Source organism: Protomyctophum parallelum (assembly GCF_964188405.1).
Source record: "Protomyctophum parallelum genome assembly, chromosome: 9".
Classification (NCBI taxonomy): domain Eukaryota; kingdom Metazoa; phylum Chordata; class Actinopteri; order Myctophiformes; family Myctophidae; genus Protomyctophum; species Protomyctophum parallelum.
Genome location: NC_139706.1, coordinates 7723641 through 7743619, shown reverse-complemented (window position 1 = coordinate 7743619; position 19979 = coordinate 7723641). Strand labels below are relative to the sequence as shown.

At 46.2% G+C, this 19979-nt stretch overlaps 1 protein-coding gene across 1 annotated transcript in view; it reads left to right on the top strand.

The window, feature by feature from the left end:
* Positions 1-19979, top strand: part of dner (delta/notch-like EGF repeat containing) — an 88631-nt gene that overhangs the window by 60465 nt on the left and 8187 nt on the right. Inside the window, exons 6-10 of the mRNA XM_083772777.1 lie at positions 3755-3903; positions 6759-6912; positions 9024-9137; positions 15406-15642; positions 19742-19864. Of these exons, the coding sequence (XP_083628903.1) occupies positions 3755-3903; positions 6759-6912; positions 9024-9137; positions 15406-15642; positions 19742-19864 (777 nt within the window). The remainder of the gene's footprint in view (positions 1-3754; positions 3904-6758; positions 6913-9023; positions 9138-15405; positions 15643-19741; positions 19865-19979) is intronic.

The window sequence follows — 19979 nt, the reverse complement described above, 5'->3', positions numbered from 1 at the left end:
AGTTAACAGCCATAATGTCAGCATACTGTAGGTGAAGATGTTTCTGTCTCGTCTCTTATCTCTGAGAGCAGTGATGTGATAGCTAACCTGTAGCTGTGCCCATGTATACTTCATGCATGAATTAATTAACCCATTCTGACCTGAGATCAGATTCTAAAAATGTCTATTACATCCTGACAGTTTCATTATTAACCCATTCTGACCTGAGATCAGATTCTAAAAGTGTCTTCGATTTTTCAAAAATAGCAGACCTACAAGCTCGTATCGCACCACTCGGTGGCGCGATATGAGCTTGTAGATCTGCTATTTTTCAATAGCTAAAGCACAACATGATGCCAACACCAAAATGGGTGCCCGGTGCGAATGGGTTAATCCCTGATACCAACCTCTGATCTGTGCTGCACACTTTAGATGTATGTCATGAGCTATTTATGCATGCATGCGTGTGTGTGTGCGTGCATGCGTGTGTGTGTGTATGCACGTGTGTGTGTTTTTAGTTCATTGAGTTCATTAGGATCCTCATTAGCTGATGCAGTTTAGCTAGACCAAGTCCAATAGTAAAGACAGAAGGAACAATTAATTTGTGTGTGTGTGTGTGTGTGTGTGTGTGTGTGTGTGTGTGTGCGTGCCTGCCTGCGTCACTAAGCAGGACGGAACAATGACTGGGCATTAGTGTGGATAGTGACGTCATCGGGTATAGAGGGTATCGTTTTGTCTGGCCTCAGGGGGAGGGGCACGGTGGGCTCGCAGCCTTTTCATTGGCTGAGGAGCGTGTGTCGTGTCGTGTCGATGGCTCAACCTTGCTGCGGTTCCAGCCCATTGGCTCAGATCGGGCCCTTCTTTCTAATAATGGCACTTTATCACCGAGGCTATTTTTAACCCAAGACTGTGAGCTGTCTGATCTGATTCAAGATAGAACGAGAGGCGCCGCAGGCCTGTGCGCACGTGTTCCCACACGCACGCACACACACACACACACACACACACACACACACACACACACACACTACAGTATGTGCGTGCACACAGTTGCAATCACACTCAACTTTGTAACCGGCACCAGGCGGAGAAGCAACACATCTACAGTAACCTATAGGAGGTCACGATGAATATTTATTGGACGTTATCACTTCTCTTCCTCACACATCTTTATCTGATGGGACAGGCGTGTAATGATTGAATAATTGATCCGTTACGGGCCTCTTCTCTCATACTGCATAACATAACAAGCACTAGCTCACTACGGTATATCGCCATCCTATACGGTCCCATTAACGATGGCGATGGCATTCTGCCCATCTGTCATTCTGTCTGCGTCGCATGCGAAGCTTGGAACGCTAAGGAACGCTGATGGATGTTAAGGGAGCCAGCATGGTCATCTAAGGTCATCACCACGCGCAAAGCGTGTAGCGTGCGGCTTGGATGGCCAGGGGGGCGGGGGATGCCATTAGAGGTGCCAGCATGAACATCTAAGGTCATCACTACGCGCAAAGCGTGTAGCGTGCGGCTTAGATAGTCAGGGGCATGAATGACATGTGGGGCGCCGACGAGAACGTCTAAGGGCATCACTACACATGAGCGTGTAGCGTGCAGCTTAGATGGTCAGGTTGTTGGGAGTACCCCTAAGTTGGGGTACCATCAACAACCAATATAAGGCAAAAATGTCTAAATTTCATTATGCTTTAAGTAGCATGTGCCATGTCAAACTAGGGGTTTTTCATGATTCTGAATCCATTCCAAGCATTAGTTTATCACGAAAAACACACCTTGGGCTAAAAACGGCCGTGTAGCGTCATTACAAATGTGTCACACCAAAGCGAATCGTTGCAACTGCCATTGTGGATAATGGTTTCATGCAACTACATGCAACTAATCGCAAATGTTTGGTAGCAAGCAGATGCAAGGTGAATCATGGTGTGGTTTTGGGCCTTAAGGCCGGCTGCTAGAGAGGCTTTATAGATGCCATCTTCCACCACACCCAGTGCAACAGTGGAATTGACATTGCTATATCTTCCGACCGGTGTATAGGGCCCTCAATGTCTAAATACCAAATAATCTTGCACTCCAATCTTACACACACAGTTTGCACACTGTGATTAAAAACCCTTTTAGTTATAGTCTTAACTCTGGTGCATTGACAGCGCAGATATTTCCTATTTGACACATTTTGTGCACCATAGATCATCTAAAACAGGGGTTCCAAACCTTTTTATACCAAGTACCACCACAGAAAATATCTGGCTCTCCAAGTACCAGCATAAGTACCACCATTTAACTGATGTTAAAATACAGGAGCGTAGACGTGCTCCATCCTATTCAGCTATTAACACAGGAGCGAAATGTAATTGTCTCCACCAGGCCGAAGGTTTTGTTTTGCACTCCGTCCGTCCGCGCGTGTGTCCGTGTGTGTGTCCGTGTGTGTGTCCGTGTGTGTGTCCGTGAACAGCTAATCTCGGCCACCGTTAACCCGGTCGATGCCATATTTTGCACACACACTCCCTGGATGCCAACCATGAACCTCTGCCCCAAACTTTCCAGAACGGCCTGTTATAGCGCCACCAGGAGGCCGCTTTGTGCAAAACAAGTTTTTCGATGCCATATTTTGCACACACACTCCCTGGATGCCAACCATGAACCTCTGCCCCAAACTTTCCAGAACGGCCTGTTATAGCGCCACCAGGAGGCCGCTTTGTGCAAAAAAAGTTTTTGCACAGCACACCTACAGATTTTGTCCAAACATCACGCAAATTGGTACACAGTCTCTCTAGAGCCATTCAACGAAACGGGTCTTTCAGATTTATCAGACTCCATCCTGATTGGTTAAGATTGGCTTCCAAAGTTCACAGGAGTGCTCAGTTTCAAACAAAATGCTGCAAATCATGAACACATCGCGTGATTTCCGTGAAATTGTGCACCCACATTCCCACTAGGCCGAGGACGAAATGCCACATGAACAATTTCAACTCAGCCTCAAGGTGGCGCTATAACTGGCCGAAAAGTGTTTTTACCTCTAACTGCACGGATCTGTGGATAACCTGGTGGAGACCTGTGCCCAGAAGGGCACTTTTTCTAGTTTGAATTTGAATTGTCTTGTTTTTGTTCCATTGCCAATTTTTCTGCTGCTCTGACGAAACGCTGTCTAATCAGCACAGCTGATAATATTTAAAATGTGATAATCCGTCCTCAAATCTTCTATTAACGGCCAGGTGTGCCGTCAAGCTCATTTCAGCACGGCTGGAGAGCCTATTTCTGTCACGATACGTGACGTTTTCTGTTGTGCTTTTGTTTTGTAGTATTTTTGGTCCCTTGGTTTCCTTGTTGCTTTTGTTACCTGTGTTGTCTCACCAGTACCCTGCCTGATTACCCCAGTGTTTCCACCTTGTCTTGTTAGTCTTTTAGCCAATCATTGTGTTGATTATCTGTTGAGTTCACCTGTGTCTGTGTATTTATACTGGTTTTTCATTTCCTTTGTCAGATCATTGTTGTATGTTAAGTGTGATGTTGCCTTGTATCCTGGATTTTGGAATAAACCCTGTAGCATTTAGACTTCTCGATCTGCCTCTGCGCCTTCCTGTTCTGCATTTAATTGGGTCCTACCTTATTGATTCACACCGTGACAATTTCAACCAATTGCAACCAGTTGCATTTCATATCTTTGGTCCGACGTACTAACAGTCCGACACGCAATAGTCCGACACCCTATACCGCAAACCCTAACCTAACCTTGTGTGTGTGTGTGTGTGTGCGTGTGCAGGTGTGGTGCGTGTGGGTACCCCCGTGGCTCCAGACATCACCCTGCGTCTCAACCTGACGGTCAAAGCCAGCAGCTGCATGGAGCCGGGCAGCCGCTTCAGCGACCCACAATGCTCTGGGAAGGGCAAGTGCATCACGCAGTCCTCCGCCGTAAGTATACGAAGGGTTAACCCATTTTGGGCGGGAATCCCTTTTGGTGTTAGCATTATGTTATGCTTTAGCTATTGAAAAATAGCAGATCGGGGGGGGGGGGGGGGGGGGGGAAGTTGCAACACTCAATTCACACGGGTGTGATTTTTAAGAATAAGTTGGAGGAGTTGGCCAGAGGAGACAAAATAAATCAATACGAAAACGAAAATAATAAAAATGAAAACGGTACTTGAAAAATGACTCCCCCTCCTCACGTATTAGAAGGACAATATCAGTCACCAGAAAAAAGATGTATGGAGATATAATTTGGGCCCGGTCCTGTCCTGTCCAGAGCCCAGGCAGTGGTTCAGGACAACCACCAGCATTCCCATGTACTCCCTGTGGGGTTGTGGAATGCATGTGCCAACGGTCCAACGGTTTTCCAGTTACGTGGATTACAAATGTACACACACACACACACACACACACACACACACACACACACACACACACACTTACAGAGACTTGGAGCATTTATAGATAGATGGTATTTTGGTATATATTTATGGAAAGACAGGAGAAGAGGCTGTTTGCTGTAAAAGTCACAAGCTGGACCCAGAAGTCATACTTTCTACAGCGCTGCTACAACATGCACGTGTTCTGTTCTTTTTTGTCGATATCCCCAAGAGGAATGGTTTGGAACATTCTTCTGTACAAATGCACACTGGTAGCCATTTGTCACTGCGTGTTCACATACTGTAGGTGACCTTTTATGTTTAAAAATAGACTTCAGTGAGACACCTAATTTCGTTTTGGTCCGTTTTTAGGTTAAAGCGAGACGAGCAGTCTGAGGGGAGGCATGGACAGGAGAGAAATGGAGACAGAGACATGCAGACCTCTAGCGGTCATCCGCTCTAGGTGTCAGAACAGAACAGAACAGAACAAAATGGCACAGAACAACCAGAAGAGTGCAGAGTAAATCTGTTCTCTCTACTGCTGAATTACCATTAAAATATCAACGTCCATCTAAAGATAAAGCTTTTTTGTTTGTTTTAATGGACTTGGAGATATTCTGCATTATAGTCTTTTGAAAAATTAAGAAAACATGCTAACGCGGTAAAATCACCAGGTTTAGAGATGTTATAATATTTTTTTATTTTTTCTCCCAATTTAGTAAATTAGTAATGGTACCCTCCCAGTTTCAGTTTTCAGTTTATTTTTATTTATAGTGCAACATCACCCCAAGGGGTCTCTGTGCACTTCACAGCAATAACACAGTAAAAAAAACAGCAATAAAAACACAATAGCGAAGAAGTAAAGCATAATACAGTGTCAGTACACATGGCTGACATACAGTAAGTATCATGCGATAGGACACAGCTATAGATTATCACAAATAGGTGTAAAAAATGCGTTCAGAAGATCCATTAATAATAGACTAGAGCAAGGTGAATGATTTCAGTGAACTAGGGGGAACCAAAAAAATGGGTTTTAAGTCTAGATTTAAAAATGTCTAGTGAGTTGGCATCTCTTTTTAGTTTTTTTGTTTTTTAACCCATTTTGGTGTTGGCATCATGTTATGCTTTAGCTACCGAGTGGCGCGATACGAGCTTGTAGGTCTGCTATTTTTTTTTTAATCGAAGAACGACTGACATTTTTTTAATCTGATCTCAGGTCAGAATGGGTTAATCAGACCAGTGTGTGTCCAGTGGAAAACTCGTATGAATCTGATCTCAGGTCAGAATGGGTTAAGAGTTGGCATCTCTAACTGTTTGTGGGAGAGCATTCCAGAGACAGGGGGCGCTGTGGTGCCACTGCTAGCGAGCCAGTGAGCGTTCTGGCTCACTGACCATGCAGTGTGGAGGCAGAGCCCCACCGGGAGGACGCAGAGCCTCCATCTTATTACTGTCCTGAGTCCTGTTCAATATTACCCTGCTGATGGGTACCGCCCCCATGATATGCACCCCAATGGCGTCTACTGTTCGCTGCTTCGATCACCTGCCAATGTCTGAATGAATGAGCCATTTAAAACACTTTGACCTGAGATCAGATTCTAAAAACGTCTTCTACATCCTGACAGTTTTCTGGAAAAGCTATATGTATGTGTCAGTCGTTCTTCGATTTTTCAAAAATAGCAGACCTACAAGCTCGTAGCGCGCCACTCGGTGGCGCGCTACGAGCTTGTAGATCTGCTATTTTTCAATAGCTAAAGTATAATATAATGCTTAGTTAAAACACCAAAAGGGGTTCCCGTCCAGAATGGGTTAAAGCACTTTGAGCACTTAGAAAAGCGCCATGAAAATGCAATTCATAAAGTTCAGGGTTTTTTTTTTGGGTGTATTTGAGGTCATAAAAACCTCAAAGAAACACGGAAAAATAAATATAAATGAAGATTAATGTCATGAAACTTTTAATTGTGCTTCTGAGCCTGGTTTCAGCAGCACACACACAGACAGAGGGTAACGAGTGTGCTGCTATCAGTCACCAACAAATTGCTTCTACCTCTTGTTTCTTTTTCATTTCTTCCCAATCTCATTATACTTTTTTTTTTGCCATTTCTCAGAGGCTTGGAGAACATTGGATGTCTTCTTAACAGTGTCACAATATTCAGTCTCATTATTTCAGAACTTTTTTTTTCTTTCCATCGTGGCTGCTCAAGTGCTCATTTCAGTAGTAGTTAGTGTGTGTGTGTGTGTGTGTGTGTGTGTGTGTGTGTGTGTGTGTGTGTGTGTGTGTGTGTGTGTGTGTGTGTGTGTGTGTGTGTGTGTGTGTGTGTGTGTGTGTGTGTGTGTGTGTGTGTGTGTGTGTGTGTGTGTGTGTGTGCGTGTGCGTGTGCGTGTGTGTGTGCGTGCGTGCGTGCGTGCGTGCCTTTCCAGAGCACCTTTTATTGTGACTGTGAAGATGGCTACACAGGGATCTTCTGTGAGGAGTTTGACGCCTGCCATCACAGACCTTGTCGCAACAACGGAACATGCACTGACCTCAGACAGGGAGACGAGGGGCACAACTTCTCATGTACCTGTCCCCCAGGTATGTGTGTGTGTGTGTGTGTGTGTGTGTGTGTGTAACGCCCGGGATTCGAACTCTGGTCTCCCGCGTGAAAGTCCAACATCTTAAACACTAGACCAAAGGGATATCCCTGTGGACCGGGGGAGATATTCGACTTTCGAGCCCATCAGGCAGAGGCTCTGAGCCACTCTGCTACACATGCATGTGTGCGTGTGCACTGTGCACATTGTTTAACGGTAAATGGTGCATTCATATAGTGCCTTTATCCAAGGCGCATACACCAATGGTGGAGGAAACCATGCAAGGCACCAACCTGCACATTGGGAGCAATTAGGGGTTCAGACTTCAGAGTCTTGCTCAAGGACACTTCGACGCTAACTCTGGGGGAGCCCGGGTTCCATCTGGGAACCTCGCGGTTGCCATCTGGCCGCTCTACCGGCCACTCTACCCTAGCCTGGTTAATAAACCAGACCGAATCAGCCGTTGGCAAAAATAAATTAACCAGGCTCACTCTACCCCGGAGCCCCTTTTTGTTGTTTGTTAATGTAACAGTATGAGTGTGTGCACCATTGCATCAGGCTGTATCTAAGCCTCCACAGGGTTCATTAGAGCTGAGAACACGAGAAGAATATAAAGCCTGTCTATTTGGCATACTAATTGAAAGAGAATGAAGAGAGACAGCCTTTTGATCATATCGGTTATTTTGGGAGCCAGCCTCACAGACGGCACTGAGAGGGGGTTGGTGGGGTGGGATGGGGGGGGGGTTATTTTGGGAGCCAGCCTTACAGAGGGCATTGGGGGGGAAGGTAAATGATCTCATTGGTGTAGCCCGTTGATTGCCAGCCACTTACCAATAATGAGGGGTGCTATTATGCTAATGCACCCATCATCATTTTTCGAGATCATGGATTTCACAACGCCATGCCAGACTTCCCGGTCCTTCATTGCCATCCCCAGTTCCTGCCTACTGATGCCTGTGTCCCTATAGCGATGACATCAGGGAACGACAGTATTCTACCTCTGGTCTGCTTTGAGGCAGGATTCCAGAGAAGAAGGGAAGATACAGTATAGTATAACCTCATGATCAGCACTGTAGCAGTGGCCGGCAAACTGTGTTCTTCTGGATCGGACTAGTGAAGAAACACGGGGAAATCTCTCTTCCAAGAGAGATTTTGCGCCCTCATTAAAGGCGGGTGTAAGTGCCATCCAGCCGTTTCTCTCATTTCTTTCAAAGTGTCCATGTCCCGGAGCCATAGAGTATAGCATCGGCTCGACGCTCGTCCTAATTCTTTTTACTTTGAATCTCTTTACTAGTCCTTATAGTCTCTCGAGACAGACTGTTCCAAATTCAAAGGAAAAGAGGGTGCTGTTTCCCCTTTGTTTTGCAGATTGGTTCCCAGATTGAGGCTTGCTTACACAAGATGAGAAGAAAGAGAGAAAAACTATAGAGAGAGAATAGTTGAGAGATCACATGAAACTGGGGGTGCATTTATAGAATCAAGAGTTTGACTGCTCTTTTATACGCATTCGTGCCCGGGTAGCTCAGTCGGTATAGAGAAGGGCTCTATTTTCGTTCTATTTCCCTTAAACTACTTTGCCTTTTTGTTTTACTATTTTGAAAAACATTTTTGAATTGTTAAAATAGCCAAGCTCACAACGTGTCGATGTAGATTGGCAATTTTAACTATTCAAAACTGTTTTTCAAAATAGTAAAAAAAGGCAATGTATTTTAGGCATAAGGGGTTCTGGAGTACCCCTTTCAGACACCAGATGGGGGTGTCAGCGGCCAATGAGTTTTGAAATGGTACAAGCCCCAGGGATCCCGCCAGCAACCGATCCCACCAAACTTGGCAACAATACTGTTCAGGTGTCTACCATCACAATAGCCACATCAGGGGCCCCTAGGGGCCCCACCTGCAGAGATCCCTGGTCCCTGGGTGCCACAGGCACCATAACCAGCGCTATATTGTCCCAATGTGTTTCTCAGGTTATGAAGGGATCCCGGAAGATAATTTCCCATTCATTTTTCCCATAGACGTTTCAGAAAGTAATTATTTAAAGACCTTTAAAGCCTCGGACAAAGCCAACTCGGCTCCTGACAATCATGTCCTATGTCTCAATGTGATTCTCAGGTTATGAAGGGGAGCGCTGTCAGTCACTAGTGGACCACTGCCTCTCCCAGCCGTGTAAGAACGCAGCCACTTGCTCCAGTAGCCTGGCTGGACCGCGGTGTTACTGCCCTGAAGGTAAGCATTCAGTATTCAACCACAAGCTACTGCACCCAGAATACACTGTAGAGGTGCTCCCATCAGTTCTTTTGGGACCGATCTCGATCACATTTGAATATTTCCCAAATTATTTGTCAAAACCCACGTCAAAACTGTTCCTGTGGGCCCAGGCCGTAGCGTAACGGTCTGGGCACCGGACTGGTGATCCAGTCGCAGTGTGCCGCGGGTTCGACTCCCGGACCCGACACGGCCTTTACTGCATGTCATCCCCCCATCTCTCTCCCGTTTCCTGTCAGCCTACTGTCTGTCCCTTCAAAAATCAATAAAAGGCGTAAGCCGCAAAAAAATATCTTAAAAAAAAAAAAAAAAAAAAAAAATGTTCCTGTGCGTGTGGGGATGGAAGGGGAGAAGGTTTAGGCCTGTCACAAAGATGCAAAACGATATTATACTATATACTGTATATATCTGATTGACTTGTATACCACTTAAATGGTATAAAAGATCGGTTTCTCCAGATGGGGTAAATTGCCGATCACCGCTCGAGTCATTCGGAATGAAAATCACCGCCTGCGCGAGTCCCATCCGGTTGCATCGCAGCACTATATACAGTTTGCACGTGTGCTCATAAAATATGCATGTTTGAAGGAGCGAGTGAGAAAAGAGAGTGTTTTATTTTAATGTGCAACAAGCTGATGTACAGTAGCTGCTGTTATCTTGGTCCTGGTACCATATATTATGTTGTGTGTGCTCGCTGTGTGTTTAGCACTATCTATGCCACTGTGATGCTTAATTTAAACCTTTCTCCTCCATTCTAATTAGTCTGCATAGCCTTGAATCACGACCCACTCAAGCCTCTCCCGGGAAAACTCTGACCGCAAAACTACTTCCCAAACAGCAGCCCTCATCATCAATCAAGGGCACAGTTGTCCCCTATTAAACACACAGGCACAAATGTACACGTGATGACACACAAGTAGGGGTGTAACGTTACATTTTAACAGCTGTAAGATACGTATCACGATACATGGTTGACGTCGATACGATATACATGGACGATAATATGGTTCATTATGCGATACAATGATTTAAGATTGATACAGCAACTATTTAGCAAATACATACATCTGTTTGAAACATGTGGATAGTGCAGGCTTTATAAGGGAAACATTTATTATTATGGATTGTATTTGAACACATTCGGACAAACCAACACCCCTTGACATGAACACATACAGAGAATACACACGTTTGTCTTATAGAGGGAATGCACCTGACATCATCATCCTACCCGGAAGTTATGCGGGAACACCTACAGAGTAGCCAAAACAACTGCTTTCTGGCCTTGACAGCCCATACATCCAAACAGAACAGTCCTATCTGAAATGACGTTAAACTCACTTTGACACTCGACTTGCCACTCACTTTATGCTTGCGCATATACAGTAGGCTACCGATTATTTGTATTGCAACACGATTCGATACCGATTATTTGCACTGCAAAATGATACGATACAAAGTCAAACAATATGATATGTTGCTGTTTACACATCGATATATATATTTGATTTTTAAATTAAAATCTATTTCACTGCAGTCGCTATATGGTTACACCCCTACACACGAGCGCACACTGCTTGCTTGCACACTTGACGACAAGCTCGCATCGCGCACACAGCAAGGGAAGTTGTCCGTGCTCTATCAATAAAATAAAGTACCTACCCCTAGGGTAGGTACCCTCACAAAAACATGCAGTAATCCTGGTCTCTAAACTGCCTCCCCCTGGCCAGCCGGGGCGCCTGATGGAGGGGAAAGGAACTGGTTGGAATAACGTATTCCTTCCACGCGCTACGTCCAACCAGGGAAACTCCCCCCTGTCAGGTGTAAAGGAGCAACTTGGACACTCAAGCATGAAGGAAGCATGAGTTAAGTCCGTTGCTCTCCCCAGGTTGGCGGAGGGTGTGTAGAGCCCAGGATCACATTAGATGATTGACACAGGGGTGAAAGATGGGTTACAAAATCGTGGGATAAAAAATATATTAAAAAAGAAAAGAAAAAAAGAACAGAGCTCGCATCGCACACACACAGCCAGGGAAGTTGTCCGTGCTCAATCGATCAATAAAAGAACAGAGAAATGGTGTAGATGCTGGCAGGGGGAACGCTGCTTGTCCCGCGGTACAATTCCCAGCGGTCATTTATTTTTCTGATCCAGTGCAGGGCCAACAAACATAAATTAATTATTAATCGGCCGTTGCTAGAGAACAAGGGCTCCAACAAGGACAGGAATTCATAATCCACCACATGTTTGTTTATTTTCTACTGCCAAAAAAAAAGGGGGGAAAAAAGAAGAAAAAGGTCAACTGAGCGGTGCAACTATACTTTTATTGTTACAGTTACTGTGTGTGTGTGTGTGCGTGCATTTGCATGTGTACTGTATGCGTGCATGTGTGTGCATGCGTGCGTGCGCACATGCGTGCGCGCATGCGTGCGTGCGCATTGGAGTCAAGCACAGTTGTTGACTTAAAGGGCGACTTCACCCCTTTTGCAACCACAGCTTATTTTAATGATGTTTAAGGCACAAGAAACACTTTCCTGGGATTTTTGTTTGTGTGTAATATGTTTTTTTTTTTATATATATTTTTTTGTCATGACACCTGCATGTTCATGAGGGGGTCACAAGACATGGCCAAAGCATTTCCGGGGATCCCCAGCCAAAAACGTTGAGAACCCATGATCTACTACAAATACACTATTAACATTGAGTTTCTTCCAGCGGTGAAATGTCCCTTTATAGTCAGCTGGGGGTGTGAGGTGGGAAATTTCATATATAGTTTTTTTTTTATTTGCCTAAAAAATTGTCTATAGGCTACATACATTCATGAATCCACTTGCTGACCGGCTGTCAGCAATGAGCAATTTGTTTCATAGGGGTTTGACCGTACCATTAACATCCTATATAAGGCAAAAATGACAAACTATATACCAAATTTCCCACTTTAAACAAAAGAAACCTGTTTGCTGCCAGACTATTGAGTACAAGGGTTGTAATGACCCCTGCTGCTGCGACACCAATCAGCACGCTGCAGGGGTCAATTTGTTTTCTGTATTTAATCTCAGTTTTAAAGAAAGACCATCTGTCATGAAAACATGTCAAACAACAACGTATGTTAAGCTCTGTTAAAGCTCACCTCTATTTAAAGCCTCACTTCGTAACCCTTGCACATGAGAGAACCTAAAAACACAGAAAGGCAAGCCAATGCAATAAGAAAAGAAGAGTTGTTTGTTGATTTCTCCTTCTTCTTTTCCTCGTGACTTGAAATGTGAGTCAGCCAGCATCATCCATCACACACCCACATACCTTTTTCACCCTAGAACGGACCTTATTTCCATGATATAAATAAGTTCTCTATTAATAACGGTTTCTCTGCAGTAGCAGTTATGCAATGTCCAACGCTGAAACCACTTTCTGATTCCAAGCATGTACAGTTACAGTGCAGCACTGTACTGTACTCACAGTGTACTGTACTGTACTGTACTGTACTGTACTGTACTGTACTGTACTGTACTGTACTGTACTGTACTGTACTGTACTGTACTGTACTGTACTGTACTGTACTGTACTGCAGTCAAGTGCAGAGCATGCAGTGTGGAGCAATGAGGGACAAGACATTTAAAATATATAATAGGAGGTGGGAGAAAGTATAACACAAGGTTAGTTCTGCATGACATATGAAAGCAATAGTTCTATCTTAGATGTTCAGATCTTTTCTGCTTAACATTTCCCACAGCACTCTAGTTCCTATCTCAGAGGAGTGATGGATCACTTTACTCTGCTTTCTTCTTTTGGCACTCATTCAGACTCCTGTCAGGCTCAGGCCAACATCATGCTTTGAAGGCTGATAACAAAACAAATACGTGTTTAGCATCCTCTTGTGCAGTGCACACACATCGAGGCGTTATGAATTCATCCTCAGTACAAGACATACTCCTCTTCATCCCCTGTGGGACGTAAGGCTTCAATGAGACATACTCCTCTTCATCCCCTGTGGGACGTAAGGCTTCAATGAGCGCTCTCCACTGTATTCCATCCCCTGGCAGCAACGTTTGTGCTTGATCTCTCCCCACGACAGGTGTGTCTGTTCCAGCTCTTTGGGCCTCCCAGGTTTTCTTTTGCCTGGTGGTGTCCATCTAAAGCCCTTAACCACACCAACGGCTCAAGACGGTTTTAGCGTTGTCCCTGCGGTGTGATGTGTCTTGTTGCACGTTGACCCACGTTGACCCACGTTGACCCACGTAGACCCTAGTGATTCAACGCATGGAATTCAATGGCCCAAACCACACCAAAGGGTCGAGGCGGTTTTAGCGTTAACTCCTTGCAACCGCTTGGACCCAAGGAGTTGCATGGTGACCCTTTTGGTGTGGTTAGGGCTTTAGATGTTCATATAAACGAGGGCTTGCTGCTGCAGCTGGCGATTACGACGGTCTACACTGCAGCACAGACACATCAAATCGTCAGCCGTAACAACATGCTGCATAAATCACAGCCAATTTAGCCATCAGAGCTCCCTTGGGTATAGCGGTCACCTTGACACAGACATGCTTAAAATCAACTGATGCGTGATGGGGCTCAAGGATAGACCCAGAGCTTTGATCACAAAAGAAAACAATGTTGACGGCGAGAACAAAAGCACAGAGTTTTCTTTACAGCTTATCTTCCCACACGTCTCAAGATTTGCCATTGATTGACAGTGAAAGGGGAATTCAGGTCAAATGTCCGCTATATCTTATGTAAACGAGCAAATCAGCTAACCAATCACAGGCAACAGGCATTCTGATTGGCCAGTATGAGATTATTAATGATGAAGAGTGCCCCTCACTTCACACGGGTGTGACCTTTTTTGTGACGCAAGCCTGGGATTTGTTCCATTAGTACACTCTCAGAGATACAGACCCATAAGGGTCCATTTGGTTCCAAACTATCATTTAGCTGGGGACCCCCTGGAACTCCCTCAAGGACCCCTGGGGGTCCCCGGACCCCACTTTGGGAACCACTGTGTTAAAGGTTAAGGTTAAAGTCCTACTGTTTGTCACATACATTATCGTATGCAAGATTTGGCCTAGAGGGGCGGGTAGCCTGGCCTAGCCAGCCTGCTTTCTGGTCTAGAGGGGCGGGTAGCCTGGCCTAGCCAGCCTGCTTTCTGGTCTAGAGGGGCGGGTAGCCTGGCCTAGCCAGCGTGCTTTCTGGTTTAGAGGGGCGGGTAGCCTGTCCTAGCCAGGTTTTCTGGTCTAGAGGGGCGGGTAGCCTGGCCTAACCAGCGTGCTTTCTGGTTTAGAGGGGCGGGTAGCCTGTCCTAGCCAGCGTGCTTTCTGGTCTAGAGGGGCGGGTAGCCTGGCCTAGCCAGCGTGCTTTCTGGTCTAGAGGGGCGGGTAGCCTGGCCTAGCCAGCCTGCTTTCTGGTCTAGAGGGGCGGGTAGCCTGGCCTAGCCAGCATGCTTTCTGGTCTAGAGGGGCGGGTAGCCTGGCCTAGCCAGCATGCTTTCTGGTCTAGAGGGGCGGGTAGCCTGGCCTAGCCAGGTTTTCTGGTCTAGAGGGGCGGGTAGCCTGGCCTAGCCAGGTTTTCTGGTCTAGAGGGGCGGGTAGCCTGGCCTAGCCAGCGTGCTTTCTGGTTTAGAGGGGCGGGTAGCCTGGCCTAGCCAGCGTGTTTTCTGGTCTAGAGGGGCGGGTAGCCTGGCCTAGCCAGCATGCTTTCTGGTCTAGAGGGGCGGGTAGCCTGGCCTAGCCAGCGTGTTTTCTGGTCTAGAGGGGCGGGTAGCCTGGCCTAGCCAGGTTTTCTGGTCTAGAGGGGCGGGTAGCCTGGCCTAGCCAGGTTTTCTGGTCTAGAGGGGCGGGTAGCCTGGCCTAGCCAGGTTTTCTGGTCTAGAGGGGCGGGTAGCCTGGCCTAGCCAGGTTTTCTGGTCTAGAGGGGCGGGTAGCCTGGCCTAGCCAGGTTTTCTGGTCTAGAGGGGCGGGTAGCCTGGCCTAGCCAGGTTTTCTGGTCTAGAGGGGCGGGCGCGCAAGGAGCAACCGCTGGAGAATATTGGTTCACCGATGTTTTAAAATAGTAAAAAATGTCAAATAAGTTTAGGGGGTAAACTAAACTAAAACTAGACTAACACTAAAACATTCTGGGTGACTTAAATGTGACTAAAACTAAATGAAAACTATTCAAGAGACTATGGCTAAAAACTAAACTAAAAAAATTGCTGTCAAAATCAACACTGCTGCTAATCTCCCCCCCCCCACCCCGTAGGCTACCAGGGTGCCACGTGCGAGCAGAAGGTGGACCCGTGTGCGTCCGGTCCGTGCCACAACAACGGCTCGTGCTACGCCCAGGGCCTGGCCGGTCCTCTGGGCTTCGGCTGCAGCTGCGCAGCCGGCTTCACCGGCCCCACCTGCGCCCAGCTGGTGGACTTCTGTGCCCTCAACCCCTGTGCCCACGGGATCTGCCGCAGTGTGGGCAACAGCTACAGGTGTCTCTGTGTCCCAGGTACTGTCATGTGCAGGGATGTGCTGTGGATTAGTTTTTTTAACTAGTGGGACTATGTCGGAGCCATGATAACATTATAGGTTTCAAAGTTATTCAATCCCTGTTCTGGGCTGATAGATGAGCCAAGCACGTCCAAAGGGATCACCGAAAAAGGTCCTTGCGGTCTTGTTTCCATTCAGGTCCTGACCTGGGGTATTCAATTCATATTCATGACATGAAACATAACAACAAAATTCAAATCATCATTAAAAAAGTTTAAAAAAGAGAGATATGTACAGGTTGGGGGGAAATGAAGGGGGTTATATGAGGTGGGGGTAGAAATGAAGGGGGTTATATGAGGTGGGGGTAGAAATGAAGGGGGTTATATGAGGTGGGGGTAGAAATGAAGGGGGTTATATGAGGTGGGGGTAGAAATGAAGGGGGTTATATGAGGTGGGGGTAGAAAGGAAGGGGGTTATATGAGGTGGGGGTAGAAATGAAGGGGGTTATATGAGGTGGGGGTAGAAATGAAGGGGGTTATATGAGGTGGGGGTAGAAATGAAGGGGGTTATATGAGGTGGGGGTAGAAATGATAGGGGTTATATGAGGTGGGGGTAGAAATGAAGGGGGTTATATGAGGTGGGGGCAGAAATGATAGGGGTTATATGAGGTGGGGGTAGAAATGAAGGGGGTTATATGAGGTGGGGGTAGAAATGAAGGGGGTTATATGAGGTGGGGGTAGAAATGATAGGGGTTATATGAGGTGGGGGTAGAAATGAAGGGGGTTATATGAGGTGGGGGTGGAAATGAAGGGGGTTATATGAGGTGGGGGTAGAAATGAAGGGGGTTATATGAGGTGGGGGTAGAAATGAAGGGGGTTATATGAGGTGGGGGTAGAAATGAAGGGGGTTATATGAGGTGGGGGTAGAAATGAAGGGGGTTATATGAGGTGGGGGTAGAAATGAAGGGGGTTATATGAGGTGGGGGTAGAAATGAAGGGGGTTATATGAGGTGGGGGTAGAAACTCACAAACATTGCTCACCTCATTTTTTGTCCCTCGACACCACCGCCTGTCCCCACCCACCCCCGCTCTTTCCCTCCCGGTATTATTTACAGTGTTTTCCTCACGGTAAATATTGATTTGCCGTCAAATATATATACAGTAACTGTCATATAACAATATTAAGTGCCAGCTTGTGCAGGACAAGTATACCCGTATGTGATTGAAGTACAAAGGCAGTCAATATGAACAATGGGGGATGTTATTTTGTTAAGATGGGGGTTGTGGGGGGCGGGGGGGATCGAGGCACTGTGGCTCTCTCTCTCTCTCCACTAGATTAATTGCAATTTTATAGCGCTTTTCCAAGTGCTCAAAGCACTTTACAATGGTTCATTCATTCATACATTGGGAGGTGAAGCGGCGAGCAGTCGACGCCAGCGTCCTCACTTCCCACAGTCACACACCAACGGTAGCAAGCTTAAGAACAATTGAGTGGAATATAAATGGCTAATCAATTATTGTCTTTATCTTTATTATCATTATTATCCATTGAATCACATGAGAGTGGGATCATTGCATATAGGGCCTAAATGTACTTTTCTTCGGTGCTATCGCTTTGACTGTATACTCTGTTGCTGTTATTACATTTCTGTCTAATAAACCAATCAATCAATCAATCACAACATGAGAATTGCGGTCCTGGTGTGTGTGTGTGTGTGTGTGTGTGTGCTTGTTGAGATGCAGACGTCATTGCCTCTTTAAGGGTAACGCTGCTCTGTGATGTTGTGTCCCGCCGTGTGCTTCCTTCTTCCTGTCCTTGTCCCTTTGTCCTCACACTCACACTCACACACATTCGCCTTCCGTTCAGCCTCTGTTGTCTGCATGGTTGTCATGGTGATACAGTCTCTTCGCGTGCGTGCGTGCATGCCTGCGTGTGTGTCTGGCTCTAAGGCACTGTCTGCAGCCATGACTAAACTGACAGGTGCCGTCGTCCTATCAGAAGCCTCAGGTCATGCAGTCCCGTCTGGCGCGATTGGTGGGATCTGTGATTAGCAATTAGTGTCCCAGACGCTACACTGAACGCACGCACAGACACACACACACACACACAGTCACACACACACACACACACACACACACACACACACACACACACTTCAGACACCGCAGCTGGCATACTAATGTGGTGGATAAAAGGTCAATGATGGACTGTGCAAAACAAAATGTGTGAGCACGGTATGCGTGTGTGTGCGTGCGTGCATATTATACTGTGTGAGGGCCAGAGAGCTGATTATGTGCTGTAAGGATTTCATCGCTTTGAGAGGAGTCAGGAGTGCAAGCAGACCATCCATCTATCCAGGCAGAGACATGGCAGACAGGGAGGCTGGGAAAAAACAAGACACTTGACATTTCACTGGCATTAGCCTCGGGTACCCAGGCAGGCTTTCAATGGAATGTCACTGCCAACACCTTGGAGGATTTAAACTGCAGACTCCTGGTTAATTTCCACATGCTTTATCCTTCAGCCAAACACACATTAGCTGCTGATCCGGCAGTTCTGATGACGACACCGGTCCAAAGTGGCTCCCAAATGAGGGATTCAGACGAGGCAGCCAATTTTGGGATAATATAATCAAATTCAGGAATTTCACGATTCGTGTCTCAGTCCATGGTTTCATGTATCGTCACCCTTGATTGGAGATGCATCATCGATGCATCGGCCACATATCGGTATACTACGGCCGATATTTGCCGGTCAATACCGGTATCGGCAAATAAAAGTGACATTAACAGATGGCAGTAGTCGATATTTATCTGTTTATGAAAATATATACATTTTGGCATTGGCTGTGTTGGTGTGTTGGTTATCTGCAGCCTATACCAGGCTGTAGATTCTGAACATGTATCTCTTGTATTGCTTGACAAAGAACTCCATATATGGGCACAAAAGGGACACAGACATAATAACTGGGTGGGACAAGCATTTCCAACTTGCATCGTTCCAAGTAGGCCCGTGCCCAATGGGTACCGCTGTAGTTACTGTAAAGAAGGTCCTTGAATGCAAACACTATTTTTTGTGGGTGTGTGTGCGTGTGTGTGCGTGTGTGTGTGCGTGTGCGTGTGCGTGTGCGTGTGCGTGTGCGTGTGGCTGACCTTGGACTCCCACTGTATCCTCAACATAAGAGGCTTTCTCTGATTCAGTGCAATGCTGCCCTCCTGTGGCTGCCACCTGAACTGCATGCTGGTTAAGGACCGTGGTCGATTCAAGTTCAATCTATCACAGTTACATCTATACTGGCGTCTCCCCTAGTGGGCTTAGTGTAAACAGCTCAGTCATCCGGGAGAGACTCGGAGTAGAGTTTCTGTTCCTTTATGTAGGCTGTGGTTCAGACAACTAGTACTGCACAATTAATTTGAAAAAAGATTGTGATCTATGTAGATTCAGACACCTATATGCAATCTCATGTCTAAATTTGAGCAAGAATCGTGCAGCGGGCGCTAGTCGGCTGTCCAATTCATTTTAGTTACTCTTATGTTTTTGCTACAAGAGAGAGACTTTTTTCGAGAGGTTTTAGTCGAGCACTTTGATGTTGTCTGTTTAAAGCCACAGTAGTTGGCTCCAGGTGCCACATTTAGAATGTAGTAATGTTCAGCAACTACACTAGGCTTAATACAATTATTGTGGAGGAAAATCGAGATTCACATTTGAGCAAGAATCGTGCAGCACTTTTATATTATTCAACGACAACAAAATAAAGAAGTAAAAAAAAACTCATCAAATGCCTGGGCTGTGGCTCAGCGGTCCAGGCACCTTGGCTGGTAATCCAGTCTGGCGGTGTGCCGCGGGTTCGACTCCCGATCCCGACGGCCTTTACTGCATGTCATCCGCCCCCATCTCTCTCCCCATGTCCTGTCAGCCTATACTGTCTGTCTGTTCCTCCATACAAAATATAAAATATAGGCGAAAGCCACAAAAGAAACATAAAAAAAAAAAATCATCAAATGATGGTCTGTATAGCTCAAATTCCAAATAAATATTATGGGCCTTGATATGAAAAGGCTTGATGGAAACCACTGTTCAACAGCATGTGTGTATCTGTGACCGTGTGTCCCATCCAGGATACCATGGCCTGTACTGCGAGGAAGAGTACAATGAATGTCTGTCCGCTCCGTGCCAGAACTACGCCACATGCAGGGATCTCATCAACGCCTACGAGTGTGTCTGCACTCCACAGTACCAAGGTATTATTTACTCTGTGTATGTCTATCTACGAGTGTGTCTGCACTCCACAGTACCAAGGTATTACTATGTGTGTGTGTGTGTGTGTGTGTGTGTGTCTGCACTCCACAGTACCAA